Here is an 18,611-nt window from a genome sequence, read left to right as displayed (position 1 = left end):
AAATGTTTTCCATCTGTAAAAAATGATAGAAATATGCCAACGAAAGGAAGAATTTTCTGGCGATTTGTTTTGACCATTTTTCCAATGCATTTGTTCCCTACCCCATGCTGGACTGCATTTTATTTTCATGGGAATAAATTCATAGGGAGAAAAATGCATTGAGGAATGTTTTGATGATAATATTTCATACATTTTCACCATGGAATTTTTCTTAGGAAAATGCGCTCAACATTTTTCCACATCATTAGGATTTGTTGCTGCATTTAATTTTTAGGATTTGCCTAGTGCCCATTGTGGCTGTATGTAATTGCATCCATTTGACCTTAGAGTGCCTTTGCTGCCGAATTTTCCTGATTGTTGCTGCGTGTACGCCGCATCGCATTTTATTTTTCATGAAATATTTAAATTAAAAAACTTCATGGGCGGCCACACAAACTGCACGCAGAACTTTAGCGACAGCTGGCCTGGCTGAAAATTGAAGGAAAAATGAAAAATCTGAAATGAAATGAAAATAGTGAGGAAAATGCCTGTGTCTCGCTGCTGCTTTTCCTTTCTCTCTCTCTCACTCGCACTCTCTCTCAGTGTCTCTCTATCCATCGCGTTCCCCCGCTGCCTCTTCTGGGTGTTAATTGCCTTTAACGCAGTGACACTGCACAAACACACTCGCAAAGAGCGAGGAAGAGATTGAGAGTGGGGTAGGTGGATTGTAGGATTGTACGACTGCGGGGTGTAGGGGCATGGAGGGGACACCAAATACATACGCACTTAATGGCGCAGTGGGATTTTTTAACACACACACATGTACTCTGGCGCGAACCAAGTCAACATATGCCAGAGGGAGAGAGATACAAACAAACAGACGCAAAAAAAATACAGTGTGCGCGATTTTCGGGGAGAGCAAGAGCAAGCGGGAGAGCTGCAGGGAGGCGGGCAGAGACAGAAACCGCCATTCGGCAAGATCTTCCTGGCGCTCTCTGCGAAACCCCTCCCCTGACCGTCCTGCGACCCATGTAATCATCATCATATGCACTTTTATGAGCTGCGTCGCAGCCAGAGCGCGGGGCACAGTGGGTCACAGACTCTATGATAGCTGACAAAAATGTGGAACTAATACTTAACGAAATGCTCAGCAATCAGAGTGGAAGGGCTTAAGCGATTACCCACACTAAGCTGCATTTGGTAAATGATTGAACCTTAATGGGGTTTGCAAGCGATTACGGAAAAAAGAGCGCAAAATAATAGCAATTAATTCTTGAGTGGGTGCCCTTGTGCCCCTCGCTCGAGTTATGATACAAGTGTATCGGAATTGTTCCCTTTTGGTGAAAGTGGGTTTTGTTTTCCCACTGGGAGGTTCAAAATAATTCTGATTCTAATTTGCTTGGTTTCCAACTAAATTACAATTTGCTGGCCTTGCTTTTGGCTGGCAGAGAAGCTCCCCATTCCCAAAATGTTTTTGGGACTGATGTTTGTTTTTCATTCTGCCGGTCCAACTTTGTTGCAGCATCGACGTTGAATGGAGGTTTCTGATAATAGATGCTGAGGTGGTAACTCTCGCGTTGGGAATTGTCCCTTCTGGTGAGGTTTTTCCCACTGGACAGCTTTGGGCAAAATGTTTGGGACTTGTTTCAGGTCGCTGAATATGAATACGCTTCTGTAAATATTCCATAGTTGAATTGAATTTCTTTGCGGTGTTGCCTTTAGATTGTAGATTGAGGCTGCACTGCCATTAACTATAAATCAGATTATGTACCTTCCTTCTATCCCTACAAAAGTCTCCCCTTAAAGGTCCCACAGTGCACTACTCCACAAGAACTTTTATTTCAGTTTGCCATGTCGTGTCTCTGGTTTTTTGGGTATATTTTTTAATTATTATTATTTGCACAGTCCAATGCATAATAAATATTATTATTAACCCAGTTTCACCAGCACAGGCGACGACTGTGAGAGTTTCCATATGCGTACACAAATTTTCACACACATAAATTTATATATGTGTGTGTTACATGTGTGTGTGCCTCTGTCTGTGTGTGTGTGTGTGTGTGTGCAGTGTCGTCTGGTGTGATTTTCTCACTTCTCTCTGCCGCCGCGCTCTGCTCTTCTCTTCTCTTCTCGTTTTGTTTGTTTTTTCACGAATTTACTTAAATTTAGTGCAATTGAAAAGTTATTCCATAAAGTTTTATGATTAAAAGTTTTTATGTGCATTCAGAGTTGGCTGGGAATTCGTTTTACAAGCGATTGCCCCAAATTGATTTCGCTTTTTGCACACCTCCAGCCCCACCCCCACACCCTTAGCCACAACCCCACGCTGATAATTGTTTCTTGTTTTCGGCTCGTTGCAGAAATCTCACCTGACGCCAAGGCCGTTATCAGTGGGCCACCGGATCTGCATTTTAAGGCAGGCAGCGCCATAATCCTCAATTGTGTGGTGCAGCAGCCGTCCGTGAAGGACATTGGACCGATATACTGGTATCGCGGCGAGCACATGATCACGCCATTCGATGCAGACGATGGGGAGGCGGCCGCCCCAACCTCTACCAAGGAGGAGCAACAGCGAGGGCATCCCTCGGAGGTGGAGTCGTCGCCGAATGATGTGCTCAGCGAGGTGGACCTGCAGCGGGAGTTTGCCACACGCATCGCCATGGAGTCACAGCTGGGCGACACCCTCAAGTCCAGGTGGGTTTTCGGGCAAATGGGGGTAGCAGCATAATTGTGTTGTACTCAGTGTCTCCTTCTTAATCCCGACAGGCTGCGCATCGCCAATGCCCAGACGACGGACACCGGCAACTACACGTGTCAACCCACAACGGCCAGCAGCGCCAGTGTCCTGGTCCATGTGATTAATGGTGAGTCCCTGGGAGTCATTCAGTAAGTAAGTGAGTGAGTGAGTGCGTCCTGGCCTGGCCAGGCCTGGCCTGGGCACACAGCTCACGGCTCACGGCTCAGGCTCAGGTCCGTGCCTGGACCCTGGGCACCTCCACTCTACGCTCTTCCGGCTCAGGTGGTGCCAGGCGAGGCATAAGCCTATTATTTACAGTGCCAGCACGTTGTTAGTGTACCGCACACACACAGACACACATATGTGCATACATGTGTGTAGAGTGAGAGAGAAAGATGGAGCTGTTCTTCGTTCAAAGGAGACGGACTCTTAAAGCTTATCCTTGCTTCAGTGCGCACTGACTCGCCTAAAGACTTGCAAGATGTTGTTGGACTTTTGGTTAAAATGTACGCAAAATATTACATGGCAGGCCACAGACTTCCAGTCACAGAGAGCTCCTCGTGCCCAAAAGTAAATTCCCATCATTTAATGGTAATGGCAGAGAAAGGAAATTGAATAATAGTACTTACTATTCCTGTTACTCTTTTGAATGATTCCAGTTTACGCTTTGCATATTTTAGTATTTGTTTCGAGTGCTTGCAGGCAACTTTATTGCACACACTGTGCAGAGCAGCCTCTCTCTCTCTCTCGCTCTCTCTCCGTCTCTGTCTTTCTATTCATTCAGAGACACGCCCTTTTGGGACTAAGAATAGAGATGTGGAGGCCTAAAAACTAAAAGTTTCGCCACACTTTCCCCGCCTCCCATGCCTCGCGCACACACAACGTTAACGTTGGGTTTCCTTTCTGGGTTGTTTTTTGTTTGTTTTTGGGCCTCCCGCCCAGCGAGTCGCGGGCCTCCTTGGCGTATGAGTAATGTGGACAAGGAGCGAACAGTCAGTCGGTGGGACTTTGGCGTAGTCGCCATTTTGGCTTTGCATATTTTACACATAAATTAGACAGAAATTAAGACATTTTAAGCTGCGAAATGAGGGGCATAAACTTGACGCCTCCTTTGTCCTCCAATTTCCAGTGCTTCTCTTTTTATGGCCCTTTATGGCAGGACATTCGCAGCAAATTGAAGTCGTCCGACTACACCACGTCCACGTCCACGACTCCGTGACGTCCGTGTCCGTGCCATGTCCGAGCTCTAGTTTTTTTCTTTCTCTTTTTTATGCGATATCAAATGTTAAGCGAAATGTCCAGCACTTAAGTTGTTAAGTTGTTTATTCAAATGAATTTTGTTGTACGTACAGGAATTTGCATTTTAAAGAGCAACTGTCTTCTGGCCCGGCACGGCCTTGCTCCTTCTCTACTGGAAAGCCATAATAAATATGATTAAATGTCAGAAGTAACTTGCAAGCAGGCACTTAATCATGTCCCACATGTGTGCCACCAGAGTCGACCAGCGCGCTCTGAAGGGTGTGGATATCAGACAGCCTCGCTGTAAATGGAGGAGACTCCGACTCCGACTGGGAGTGGGAGTGGAACTGAAACTGGCACTGTAACTGGTACTGTGCCTCTGCTACAGGGACTGGGACCGGCACTGGCACTGGGGATGGGACTTCCATAAATACAGATAATAAATCAAAGGCAATAAAATTTTAAGAAAAATGATAAGCACCGAGTCCTATCTAGAGCTAGAGGGTTGCAGCGAATAGGGTTATACTCTACGACTCTTTGAATTATTACAACTCGTTATATATTGATCTGGAGGCTTTTTTTGGTTTGAGAATTAAATGACAGTCGTATGGGAAATATATTTCATGGCTCTTGCCATCGTTCCCTACCTTTCCTTCCGTCTTGACTCTAAACTCAAAGCAGTTATGTGTTACCCCAGTAATACCCTTCCTTCCATGGCATATTCCACCCATTACTCTTCTGACATGGGCTTTAAAAATCAGTGGCTGTGCGAACAGAGATGGGTATCCCTTTGTGATGAGTCAAAAGAAAGCATTGACAAATGATGCGCCTGGAATAACATTTGCTCCGAGGAGGAGCCCAGAGTGTAGCGTAGATGTTGAAGCACATATGTCATTTATCTAGTCGGTAAGGATCCCCACACAACACACCCTTGTCACAGAGACACTCCCACCCACCCGCACACCCACTCATAAGTCACTTTCCGAGTCGCCCTACAATTAAATTAAGTTATTTGCCATGGCATAGTTAATGGGGCGGGCGATGCCACAGATTTGCATACATATGTTACGTAATTATATTCCACTGTTTGTCCAATCTCTAATGTTCTCTCTCCCACTCTCTCTATCTCCCTTTCTCTCCCTCTCTTGCAGATGAGAATCCCGCTGCGATGCAGAAGAGCGGGGCTTTGGCACTGCCCGGACTTGGCCTCCGCCTGACGCTTTGTTGGATGTTCCTCTTGGTATTAGCTCTCAGTCGTTGAAGGCGAAAGTTGTACCCCCAGCAGCAGCATCGTACTTATACTCATTATCGTCATCATCGTCATTATCATCGTTAACTTTGTTATTGCAAACCAAGAAAGAAACAATGGACAGAGGGGGAGAGGTAGTGGCAGAGACAGAGACAGGAAGAGACAGAGTGTTGTAAAAAATGGAAAAACATGAGCAAAAATTAGATGTCTCTCCTCCAGAGATGTTTTTTAGAAATTCTCTGCAAAAAGGAAAGGCAAACACGAGCATAGAGAGCCATGCGCTCGCTTTCCCTTTCAAGCATAATGTGTTTCCTTTTTAATATTTACATTTCATTGTTCAAAACGAGACACTGAGCCCCGGAAAATGCAATGGCAAATGCAAAAGGAACGGGCAGGGGGTTGGGCAGAGGGGAGGTACAAGCTGTAGAAGGCAGACGCGAGCCACAGAAAGGACAGAAGGATGACACTCTCTGTAAATACCACAAAGATGCGGCCCAGGCCCAGCAGCTAGCTTTCTTTTATCATACAAAATACATACATATATGTACAGTGCCGTGTAAAAGTCTATGGACGACCATAGATAGACCATAGATTCCAAAAGTGGAAATAAAAATACGATTACTATTAGGGACCACCTCTTTTGTTGCTATTTTGGAAGTCTATCAATTTGTTTTTCCATTGAAAAATATATATTTTTATTTATTCTTTTTCTATGTAAAAGGTTTAAGCTTTATTCTAATATTTTATAATTTACTTAACTTCATTTATATGTAGCTCCCTCTAGTTAGCCAACAATTGCTTGTCAAATGCAGAGACTTTAGTACGCCATTGTTGAATGGATGTAAAAGTGTATTTTATTTCATTATTCTGCCTCCAGCTTCCTGCCTCTCCCTCTCCACTCTCTCTCTCCTGTCTCTCTGCTCTCCTAACATTCTCCATTCACATCGAGAAGACAAAGGAGCGCAACACGCATCGACTTGATAAACATTTCATGCTGTCTTAACACAGAGAAGAGAGCAAAGCTAACCCAAAAGAAAAGAAAAACGAAAGAGCTAACACACAGTCTGTGGCACAAGTATGCAGCCATACCCACACTACTACTCTACCCCAAAAATTGTAATATATATATAAAAACGAAAAGAAACTCTCATCAAATAACTAAAATAAAAGCACACAGAGGAAGAACGAAAGAGAACGAAAGTAAAACTGTCATCAAATAACATAATAAAGTAAAATAACAAACAAACAAAAGACAAAAGTAACAAAACGAAAGTAAAACTTAATTATAAAAACTAAATTGTATGGAATTTATTTATGGGCAAAATGAAATTTAGTCACGCGGCGCGCTCCATATTCAAATGGAAAATTGAAAATGGGAAAAGGCAAATGCCAAATGGCAATCGAAATGCGAAAAGCGAAAAAGGAAAAGACCTCAAATGGAATTCGTTAATGAAAAGCAAAATCAATTGCGGGCAGGGCAAGCTTGACTAAATTTGATGTTGCACATGGATTGTGGATTGGTGGATGGAGGGTTGTGTGTGTGTAGCAAATATTCGTATGGATATTACGAGTACGCGTATGTGTACTGTGGGTAGGCATGAATTTACTACACGTAAGCCAGTAAGCAGATTTTAGATAATTTATGTGATGACAAAACCAAATGATACATAAATCAATGGATTGAATTCTTTCAAAACAATAAAATGAAATGAAACTAAACATAAACATAAATCACAAGCCAACAAAAATCATTTTATTTTCCCCCCATGGTCGGGCATCAATCTCTGCCTGGGTCCGGGTAAGTATTCGGCAAAATGCTCAAATTAAGTAAATTCCAAACTCAATTACTGGGAAAAATGCTGTCATGTTTTAGCTTTTGACTGGTACGACCAGTCCATGTACATTTATGTGGCAGTGTGCCGGCAACAAAACTGTAAAATAATCATCAAAGCGAAACCCGCAAAAGCATATTTGCTTCCAATCAGAATTCGAGAAGTCGAGGGAGGATTGGTCGATGGCGTTTCCAATTCATTCAACAGCCGCCGCCGCTGCCTCTCTCTCGTTTTTTTTTGCTTTTCAATGCAGTTTTTTGTATGCGAGCAAAACGAAGCTGCATATAGAAAGATTGATCTAATCAGCGCTATCAAAGCTCGCTTTCTGTGTCGCTCTGTGTCGCTCGTTTGTGGCAGTAGAGAAGTACTCTTTTGACCAATAGTTTGAAAAGAAGGATGTATTGGCTACCCCATACAGAATATGTCTGTTTATATACAAAAGTAGTTACTCAGTTCGGCAGCAATTTGCATGCACCTTTCCACGGGTCCTGCCTTTATTCATAATTAATTGCTATATGTAAGTCGCACTATATCGGAGCATTATATATACATATATAATCAAGGGTAAGCTGAGAATCGATGTATCAGTAAGAGTATTAATAACTTCAGCAACATTGTTATCATTCTTTTATATTTTTAAATAATTGTTTTAAAACAGCCATACAGGCAAATCGAGATTGAAAGACTAACAGAAAGCGTGACATCACAATTATGGTTTCAAGCTAGTGAAAAATTATATCCCAACACCATAAATAAATTCACATTTATGCTTTATCTTCCTCTCCCGACTATCTAACATAAATAGGCTCTAAAAAATAATTACAATTATCAAAAGCTTCATCCCCACACTCAGCACCTTCGCTTTAATGTGAAACTTGAACAAAATTCTGCACTAATTTAATCTGAACGCTGCTACAATCATTTGCGCCAGCTTCTACCATCGTTTGGTGGCTCAAATTTCTGGAAATTATAATTGATATTTGCTGCGGCTTCAAAAAGAAACGCCAAAACAGGAAAGGAAAATATTATTACAACAAAACAGCACGGCAAAAGTTCAGTTTCAGCGTGCCGCAAGATGGTGCCCATGAAAACGCCATTACTGTCTGTACCACACACATTCTACCCCTACTGCTCCTTCTTTAGAGACCGTCACTGGCACCACCGAAACACCACACCAAACCCACCCAACTGACCCAATTAATGTGCCCATAGCCGCAAGTGTTTTTCATTAGTTTGAATCCGCACGAAGAGATCATCGCCGGTATTTAAATGAAACAATTACGGGCTCCGGACAGCCGCCACTTGTTGCGCTTCAGAGGAACCAAAAGGGCCATCATCATCGCAATCACCAGCCCCACGACAAGGCCATTTAATGTCCGTTTGGATGGGGGTTTTTATTTTAATTTAAACAAACAGAGAAGGACAAATTTGTTGGGCTGCAAATAACCATCCAGCAGTCAGCATACAGCAGCTAGCGTGCCCCTCGTCAGGCGAATGGCGTGGCAAATCCAATTCTGGATATCAATCATACGCCGCATAGGCTTACAGAAATGTCTTCAGCAGGGTGATATATGAGCCGGCGGTGCTGAGTATCTGGGCAGAGATGCGTAGGGGGAAAAGGCGGTTAAAACAAGAGAAACATAAACATTTATTATCATAATCAACGGCACGAGAGAAACACATCTCTACTCAGCCCATTCTTGGAATCATACCGAACCGAAGGCCGTGAGGGAGGGCGTAAAAAACGGAACCGCAATTGTTTTTGCCCGCTGCGAACGCCGCAATATCATTAAAATCATTTTTCTAGTCCTCGCATCGCATTTGTACCACTCAATGTCGTACAGCACGTCCGCCACAGCAGCGCTCTGCAAGCAAAAAAAAAAGGGAAGAGAGAGTACGGTACGGAATTGTTGTGATGAAAAAAAAGCAACAACCTCCAACTGAAACTGGATCTGGGAACTGAAACTGAAACTGATGCTCATGCTGAAGCTGATGTGGCAGGATGGGATGGATGATGATGCTACACGGAGGGGTGCGCCTCGCCTCGCCTCTCCTCGACTGTGGGCGGATTCCCCACTTTGTTGTGTAATTAAAATTTTATCACAAGTGCAATTTGTGTATGGCACATCATTTTTTATGTCGGGTGCCTGGCTGCTTAATGTTGGGCGTCAAATTGAAATTACAGAAATTGAAAAAAACCAGAACCAAAAAAAGCCAACACTGGGAATGAGTGAGAGGCGAATGCAGAGATACTCTAAAAATAGGATGGGGGAATGGTTATGGTAAGAGCTACTTACTTATTAACAGATGGTGGATTTTGGTTCTATTCTGTGGGGAAATCGCCTATACAATGGATATATTTATGAGTGAATTATGGTAATGGGCAGAGGGCAGATTAAGGCCATGCATCATGGAGCTCAATCAATTGATCTACACAGACAGATCTGCAGACAGAAGGCTGCCATTGAGTTCACAACGGAACCAGACACTTTTACTGGAACAAACCCTGAACAGAGACACATAAAGATCCAGCAAACATATCCATTCATCACAAATTCATTCCATACATTTTCCTTTGATGAAAACTACACACAGAATGCCCAAACACTTCTCTAAAGACTCTCTCCAGTCTAACAAATATGCAGCCATGTTCAAAGAATATTTCCAGGACACTCTCCATAAAAGACTCACATCAGACGTTGGATAGACTACCTGAAGGGCCAAACAAAACGTACTCGCGGACAATGGAGTAAAGAGCTCATCTCTTGAGGCGCTCCTGGAATGCAAACTCGCAGGCAAACCCATGATAACCCTTTTGCGACGAGTGTATAGAGAGGCTGAATGAATGATGGAAAGAAATGGCTGTGCGAATGGGAGTGCGAGTGCGAATGGTGATGGCAATGGAAATGGGAAAATGGGAGTGCGAGTAGCAGTTGTAGTTGTAGTAGAAGTGGACAAAAGTCTTACTAACACTCTCGCTGACGTGATTGCCGCCGTAGCAGTAGAGGAAGAGCTGCGTTAGGGCCGCGACTGTATAGCAGATGTAGGTTAAGCCGCTCAGCGACGACGTGTTCTGCCCGGCGAAGGAGAAGCGCATGGAAGAGCATGGAGCATGGAATGAGAAAGAAAAGAGACTGAGATAAGAGCTGCCATTAATTGGAGAGAAATTGCTTGTAGTGAAAAAAGTAAAATAAAATAAAATGGCCAGAGATTATTTAATATATGTATAATCGTGAGAGTTTTGAAGTAGTTGTGGGAAAGATGTGGGACGGCGAAGGAAAGTGCATAAAAAACATCAAGGAAATTCCCTCAAAATGGTCTTGGGCTACTTGCGGACTGGCTGAAGTCTGATTGCTTTTCCGTTCCCATTCCCATGCCAGTGACATTTTCAGTTGCGGGGAAAATCAGTGGGTAAAATGTGGGGGGCAGGGGAAAAGTACTCATAATACGATTTCTGCATGTAGGAGAATGCATAAAGCCGTAAGCATGCTCGATTGTACAAGAGTGTAATAGGATTTGCCATAAATAAACTAGTTTTATGTTTTCTCTCCCCCCCTCTCTCTCTCTGTCTCTCTCTTCCTTCGTTTCCCCCTTTTTTGTCCCGCTCTAAACTTTGTTTTTGTTTTTCTGCTCTCGGCTAGGGGAAGGTCGGAGAGCAGGAACTTTTTCCAGCTGGCCAGAGAGTACTCCAAGGGTATGCCAATGGTATTGTTGCACTGACCACAAACTTGCAGCGGAGGAATAAAAAGTTGGATTGTCAGCATCGAAGAGTAAGAGGAAGGAGGAGCAAAGCCGATGGAATGCATTTTTAATTTTCGGTTGACCGATGCACAGAGTACTTTTGGGATGGTTTTTCTTTTTGTTCAAATTTAATATAATAATCTAGATTCTAGATTATTGCAGAGTTTGAAGTAAGTTTTGGGAGTAACTCTTGCAGCTGTGGAAGTAAATATCTCCAGAGTGTTGTGGCTGATATTTTGGGATCAATTAGGGACTTGCCACGAATACAAAAAACTAATTTATGTGACTCCTTCTGTAGCTGAACTGCTTAACATAAGACCAAACAAATATTTTCTCTTGCCTGAAGCTCTGTCGAAAGAAAAGAAAAGTTTTGAAAATTGAATATTACCTGTGGCAGCTCCTGATTCAATTAGTTTAAGAGCAACCAAGCGACCAATCGAGTGCCCAATAAAACCACCCAAATGCTGACCAAAACAAGCAGCTCTTCCGCTCAAATCTGTGCGGCATTTAAGTGGGCCAAAACAAACTTCATAAATGTATACAAATCTGACAAAATCTTTATATTTCTCCCGTGCCGCTCTCTAAGCGAATCAATATCAATCGCACACTGTCACTGCTCCCCAAAGACGGGGCAAACATGAGCAACTTTTTGGCAATAGATTTCGCCAAACACCTTAAACAGCAGCGCTCTGCCCTGCTCCGGAAGGAGAGCAGCAGCAGCGCTAAAGTGTCGCCTGCATTTATCCCATTTGGGAGAGGCCGGGAGACTTCTCGAAACAGTTTTCCGAACATTTTCCGCGCGGGTTTTGCAGAGCAGTTCGTAGCCAACGGCTTATGGGTCTCACGGGGCTGTGCCGGGGACACCGGAAAACGTGTGAAAGTCGCATTAAAAACTTTTTTCGCAGCAGTAACAATTCATGCGCTTATAAATTGCCACCGGAGAGGAAGAGAGAGCCACGGCACACGGCAGCGCCATTGCCAGCCACAAAACAAACAAAAACGAATACGGAAAACGAATCTGAACTGTGGGACAAAATACGGCCGGGCGAAAGCGGACGAAAAACAGGGAAAAACTTTTAAAACGGCAGCCAAATTCGATTCAACGGTGGCAAGGTGTGCGCGGAGTGTGGTGCGGCAGAGTGCGGCAGGGCTTACCAACATGATGTCCAGGATGGTCGAGCACAGGACGAAAGCGGCAGACAGGAAATGCATTAAAACGATAACGGTAAACTGGCGTGTTAGGTCCGTGCACAAATCGATAATCGCATTGTGCCGCTCGACGATAACGCCCAGCCGCCGCCGAATGTCCACATTCATCGACTCGGTAAAGACCTCCACGGTGTCTGTAAGAAGTCAACAAAAGTCGGAAAAGCATAAGCCAGCAGAAAGTGAATGCCATTATGCCATCTTGCAGGACATGCAGGACAACTCACCGCCATGCAAATCGGCAAATACTCGTCGAATGTCCTGCTGCACCAGCCGGAACCCACCGCAGATGTACATGCAGCTGCAGAGAAAGAAACCATCCACGAAGCTAAAGGCAAACACTGTGCATGCCCCGGAAGCGGTCAGCAGCACGTAGGAGAGCGGAAACAGCGGCGGCTCCACGGCAAACGTGGGCAGACTGCAACAGACAGAGAAAGAGAGAGAGAGAGGGAGAAAGATACGAAAGGAGGTCACAAAGTAGACCGTAGACAGCGAGAGATGATGGTGATGATGATGGAACGACTTATGCTAGCTGTGAGATTCGATTTTAGGGATCGAAAGTGCGAGTTTCGTTGATATAAGGCAGGTGGGAAGTCGCCGTAGGAGACATATGCAAATCACATTTGGCTTGCTGATGGATTAATGAACGAGAGTTCCTTTGCAGAGCTAAGAACTCGAGTTAATTGAATGAATAATGAATGTCATTTTGCTACAGTGTACATGCCGCTGGAGAGATCAATCAGCAGCATATTTTATCTTTGCTTTCTGCGGAATAACTTCGGGGTCTTGACATTTTTGTTGGCTTCTTCGAGCCAAAAAGTAGGTATATTCTGGCACCAATTCACCAGCTAGCCAAGTCTGAATCGAGCACAAAGAATAGCCCAAAAGAGAATTGAAGCATCGCGCGCGAAAATTGAAATTGAATTTCTGCCTCACGCAATAACTTGCCTTGGGCCTACATTGTACACTTCTCTCATAGAGAGATCACGCCTCTTGACACACCCCAGACCCACCCTCTTGCCACTCTTAACATTCCCCTACTCACATGATGTTGAAGGGCAATTCAATTTGGCCTGGCAGCTGGCTCATCCATCGATAGAGACCCATAATTAGGGGCTGCACATTGAATGCGGTATTGGTCATGGTGCCGGAGCTGAGCAGCAACAGGCTGAGTCGATTGGCTATGGTCGAGAGCTCCACTAGCATCTGCTGGCCCTCGGGCCGATGGTGGGCCCAGAGCATGCCTCGCAATCGCTGGACCCAGTCGTGCCACCTTCTGTGGCTGCCAAAGAAGACGCAGAGCTTCAGCACACAGACGGCCTTGGTGGTGCCGGGGCAGAAGGCCTCCAGTGCTGTTACCAGGTTATCCAGGTGCACAAAGCCGTACAGACACTCACCCACAGCGCCCAGCAGCACCACCGCGAGGGCGAACATGAAAAGGATCTGGGCGTGGCAGGGGCGTGGATGCTGCGGCCAAATGCCCACAATCTGGCCGGAAATGCGTGGTATGCGATAGAAGTGTGCCGCAATGGCAGGCTCTCTGCCGTCAATCATTTGGCCGATAGAGTGGAGATTGTAGTGGAGGAGATGTGTAGTGGAGAAGATGTTAAGTGGCGATAGTGGAGAGGGTTGTGGAGTGGAGATGGCTGAAGTTTCCGAGTATCGATGGGAGCGCGTTTTCCTTATACTCGAGTGGTCACCGTCTCGGGGCGAGTGTCAAGAGCAACGTTTCGATTTTTCCTTTTTATATGCTTCCATTTAAGTGCGCAGAGAGTGGGATGCAAGGAGGGGGTGTGGAATGTGGGGGCAAGGAATGGAGGAGGCAACTTTGGTAAGTTTTTTGCCTTTGACTTTGGCAAAAGTTTTAATTGTTTTTATGCTTACGTCTGCACTTACGCTTCGACCCCACCAAACAAAGTTGGCTCCCGCCACGTTCCACCTGCGGAGTGCTCCTCCATTTTGCTTCATTTTACCTGAATCTATACCTGTCACGCCCCTTAATTATGGCTCTCAGTTACAGTTGGAATATTTTAGTTTGTTTATTTAACATTCTCGCCGCCATTGTTTGACATTCAATATTTTGTGTGTGTCTTTCGCTGTGTGTGTGTGTGGCATAACAAAGGGAAAGCAAAGGACAGATTCCGCGGCACGAAATGGAGACTAATTTAATTAATTGTTATGCAGGCGAAACTTTCACTTGGCTTTAGCTACTCCACTCCACCTTTCTCCAGTTCTGCTTTCGGGTTTCCTCTCTCCACGCTGCTTTCTCTTTCGTTTGTTTTGATTTTAATTGGTGTGACCACGCCCCACCATCAAAGCCCAATAACCCCAAAAACCCTCACCTCCTGTTTGCCCGAAACTTCTTAATTGTGGTGGTTACTTTTTTTTGTTGCTGTCAATGGAGAAAATAAAAACGTAAAGTTCGGTGGGAAAAAAGAAAGTAAACTAAAACCTCAAATTTGATGAGCTCTCCGAAAATCACTTTCGCTTTGAGCACAAAGTTGTTGAACAAAAAATTGTTTTATATTTTTCCTTTTCCTTTTAGTAGATTTTTATTTTTTCCCTGCTTTTTGGCACAGTACTCGAACTCGTTGCTTTCTCTCTATTATTGGTTGAATTTATAATAGAGCGAAAGGCATTCATTCTGCCCTGAGATTCAGTCGGGTTCAGGATAACCTAAACCAATGAAAGGCTCAATAATGAGAGAATTTCCATTTGCATGCCTAACCAGTTGATGGGTCTGGGTCTGGGGTGTGTGGGTCAATTACAGTCACTGCCAATAGTTAACAGACAGAGCAAAGCCAAACCAATTAAACACAGGCCACACAAACGTACAATGCACTGAGAGAAAGGGCCTTCAAAATATATAAAATATGCCATATATAGAGGTCTCTCCGCTGAGTAAGTTTTCACTTCAAATTCTTGGCTAATTTATATGGCTGCTTTACACACATTTAAAATTATTCTGCAGCAGCTGTAACGAGCAACAGCGCTGTTAACAGCCTTTTAGCGGTAACAGCCTGTAGCCAGCGGCACCCATTTACAGCCCACTGCTACCGCTCCCGTTCACAGTTCACTGTTAACGCTCCCTTTTACTGCCCACTGTTACTGCTCTTGGATGTGTTCGCGCTCGCTCTTACGATACACACGGCTCTCGCGTAGTCTTAACTTAGATCGGCGTACAATCCACCCAGCCACAAACAGTTATTTTTCCTTCCTCCAGGCTTAATTCAGAACTATTTCTCCCAGTGCAAAATAGCACTCCAATGGCTGGGCAATAATTGCATTTTATTTTTAGGACCAACTACGAATAATATTTGACTGCAGCATTGCCTTGGGCACATCGGACGGCATACAGAATGGACATCGAAATGTATGTGGACATGGCTGTGGACATGGACGTGGGAAGCCAATGCAGTTGAGGTATTTCATTGAGGTCGATCCATTAACTTGCCGCTTTGCCGCTTCAGATTTGTCTTGCATAATGCTGGAGGACAACCATTGCAGTGGCATTTCCACATCCACTCCCAGTTCCAGTCCCAGTCCCAGTCCCATTTGAGCCCATTCATCACTTGGATGGCAAACACTGACTAAAGCAAAAGCTAATCCTGTTACAGCAACTGTATCAACGCCTCTCTCTCTTTCTCGTTGTAGGACGAGGACGAGTACAGTGCTATCAATGATGGCCAGTAAGTGGGACAGGCCGCACCCCCACAGACACTGGCCACCCACTTTTGGTGCAGTTTATTTTGCAAGTCTGTGTGACATATATCAACATGCGGAGCGGCTGCACCTGCAGACTGACATCGGCATCGGCATATTCAATAAGCGGCATAACCATAGAGCTGTCAGCCATTCAAACCAACCGAAGAGCTCTGGCCCTGGGCCATGGCACACACAGCGTATGCGCAACTTGCTGCCGCATAAGCGCACGTCAAGTGTTTGCCTGCGGCCACCTCTGCCCCGCTGGTGCTCTGCTCTGCCCCCGCCATCGCTCTCAGACCCAACCCCGGCACGCAACGTAATAAAGTGACCATAAAGCATTGCCTTGATGTGTGCCTGGATGTGTCTTCTATGGCCACTACTGCTCCTGATACTGACACACCTTGGGCCTGCTTGCCTCCACTCAGCCACTCGAGCAATTATGTAATATGCAAATTGAAAGATTAAGCGCGTATAGAGCAGGAGCACAGGCAAGCTGCCACACAACGAAGTAAAGGTGCTCTAGGTGATCAGAAATACTACAGGAAACGCTCGATGGGAACTATGGAAAATGCAGAGTGTTAGAGTGAAAGTAAGAGCTTCAATCAACAGGAACAAGAGATAGATTTGACTACCGAAACTATAGAACTCCTGTATATATTGCGATGCAAAGAGCAAGCCAATATTCTGGCAAAAGTTCAGCCTTCATTGCACATATCATGATACCCTCTGCCAGCGCATGACTGCACCTGGCAACCGTACTAATCCCTTTCAGTATTAACTTCAGGGTTTTCAATGTAAGATATACTGTGGTTCACCCTCCCCAAAGTGTCATCTAATCAAGACTTTCCTCCTACGAGCACGAGTTTGCACTGCTCCAACGCCCACCCACCGCAGGAAGCTCTCCCCCGTAAATTGATTGCACTACCTTGGATTCCTTCGGAAACTAGGCTCGGATTGAGAGGCACCCCCCCCTACATGGTTGTGGCGCTGGATCTTCCCTGTTAGTTGTACTCGTCACTCAGTTGTCTGACGTCAGTGGCAATGGCAGGAGGAGGAGGGGTATGAGTATTGAACGGGTGTGGGGGCTTGCTGCTGCTGCGGGTGCCCCTTGTCCGGCCCATTCAGTGTTTGGGCCCTGTTGTCTAGTCGCTTGTTGGCTGTCAGTTGTGGTGGAAGGGGGAGGGTGCAGCGGCTTGTCCCTGGAGTCAGTGCCAGTGCTGGCCCTTTTATTAGCCAAGAGAATGTATAGAAATGGAAGCTTCATTTATTGCCACGACGAGTACACCAATTTTCCATTAAAATTTCACCCCATTTCGGGGTGAATGTTTATGTGTGTGTGTGTATGTGTGTGTCTCTGTGTGTGTGTGTTTGACAATTGCATTTGCGCATTTCCGTTTCCGCTGTCATTGTCGTAGTCGTAGTCGAAGTCCTTGTCGTAGTCGTTTTCTTTTGCCGCTGCTGCCACTGGCTCCTGCTTCTGGCAGCCACGAAAATCGTCCTTGGCCGTTGCGACACCACCACTCAAGCCACCCATCCACACCCACATCCTTCTTAACCACTCATAAATTGCCAGCTGCATTCATTCATATCTTGGTCGGCTTCCTAGCGCCGCCATGCATCATCGTCAGCGGCATCGTCTACCCATTGAATTATGCGCCAATAAATTTGTTTGTTAAATTTCCCCTTGGCACGAATCGGAATCCCCTATATACCCACTCCACCATGCCTGTGCCTGTGCCTGGGCCTGACTCTCCACTACGAACATAAATATGTGTAGTGAAATTATGTATTTAATTATTCATTATTCTGGGGAAATATTCTGCCAGTAAATTTGTTGAAATTCCTGCGTCAGCATTTGCGTCATTTTGTCGCCTTTTTTGTGGCACACTCTGCATCTCTCTCTCTCTCTCTCTCTCTCTGTCTGCCTCTTACTGCTTCCGCTTCCTCTGTCGTGCTGGTGCTTTTGTGTGTGTTCATTTGTGCATTGATTATGCAACAACAGGATGCAACTGGCATGCAACAGTGCGTATGATTAACACTAAATGCGTTCCCTGTCAAAGTGCATAATTCCAGCTGCCAATTGCCCAAAAAGAGATAAAGCTACAAAACAGAGCAAATGTGGTGGTTAGACGTGGAAGAGGGGGAGACAGAGAGAGGGTTGGTCAGAGCGGGAGGGCCAAAAGGATATGGATCTGGAGTGCCTGCTTGCAAGCATCCATTCTGTGTGTTGGGCACATAATTTTGCTTATTTTTGCAATTAGCCGGAAAATTGATGCTGCCAAATCAGAGCTCATTTCTGCCAGCGAGGGTGGTTTGTACAGAACCCAAACTAATTAGGGGCACAAAGTCGAGACTGTCATAAGTAGAATGATGATAAAGTTGCCAAAGTACTCAGGGAGACAACAATTAAAGCAATTATGTGGGTAGGCCTTTAACCAAAATCCTGTATAAGAGAAAGAGAATTCTACTTATCAAAACTATTTTCAATCGTTTTTTAGTCACTGATATCTGAGTTGTTGTACGGGCTGAAGGGCCACGATGGAATAAGCACGCAGAAATGCTATTAAACACCCACGCAGACGAGCATAACCAACGCATCCGTAATGCGATTCCAATTTAATGCTGATTCGAGCCTGTGCGTAATTTTCTTACGGATATTAATCAAACATTTTAACACCACACAAGCCATACGCAACGCCATACGCAACGCTGGTCGGGGGATATAAGTTATATGCTTTATATGCATGTCTCACGGATAAGCAGCGCTGAAATTATGTTTATTAAGGAATGGAGATTGGAGAAATGCATCACACATGGCAAATCTTCTATGCATAAGTGACACTTTCGCCTTTCGTCCTTTGCCACGTCTTGCGCGCTCTCTTCCTTAGTGGGTGAAAGTTTTTTATGGCGGCACGTAACTCAA

General features: G+C 44.9%; 2 protein-coding genes across 2 annotated transcripts in view; one reads left to right on the top strand and one right to left on the bottom strand.

Annotated features, from left to right (window-relative positions):
* Nucleotides 1-5,315, top strand: part of LOC117901668 — a 54,003-nt gene extending 48,688 nt beyond the window's left edge. The window contains exons 5-7 of the mRNA XM_034812509.1: nt 2,340-2,673; nt 2,746-2,843; nt 5,107-5,315. Coding sequence (XP_034668400.1) covers nt 2,340-2,673; nt 2,746-2,843; nt 5,107-5,216 — 542 coding nt within the window. The 3' untranslated portion in view covers nt 5,217-5,315. The remainder of the gene's footprint in view (nt 1-2,339; nt 2,674-2,745; nt 2,844-5,106) is intronic.
* A 3,206-nt stretch (nt 5,316-8,521) lies between these two features.
* On the bottom strand, nt 8,522-13,537 carry LOC117901107 (odorant receptor 22c). The gene is made up of 6 exons (XM_034811740.1): nt 13,029-13,537; nt 12,211-12,401; nt 11,933-12,120; nt 10,008-10,109; nt 8,749-8,901; nt 8,522-8,629 (listed from the first exon to the last, which is right to left on the bottom strand). Exons 1-6 carry the CDS (start codon nt 13,535-13,537, stop codon nt 8,579-8,581), a joined length of 1,194 nt encoding a protein of 397 aa, XP_034667631.1. The 3' UTR covers nt 8,522-8,578.
* Nucleotides 13,538-18,611: the final 5,074 nt, after the last annotated feature.

The sequence above is a fragment of the Drosophila subobscura genome, chromosome U, assembly GCF_008121235.1.
Source record: "Drosophila subobscura isolate 14011-0131.10 chromosome U, UCBerk_Dsub_1.0, whole genome shotgun sequence".
In the NCBI taxonomy this organism is placed as follows: Eukaryota; Metazoa; Arthropoda; class Insecta; order Diptera; family Drosophilidae; genus Drosophila; species Drosophila subobscura.
This window is presented reverse-complemented; position numbering and strand designations above follow the sequence as displayed.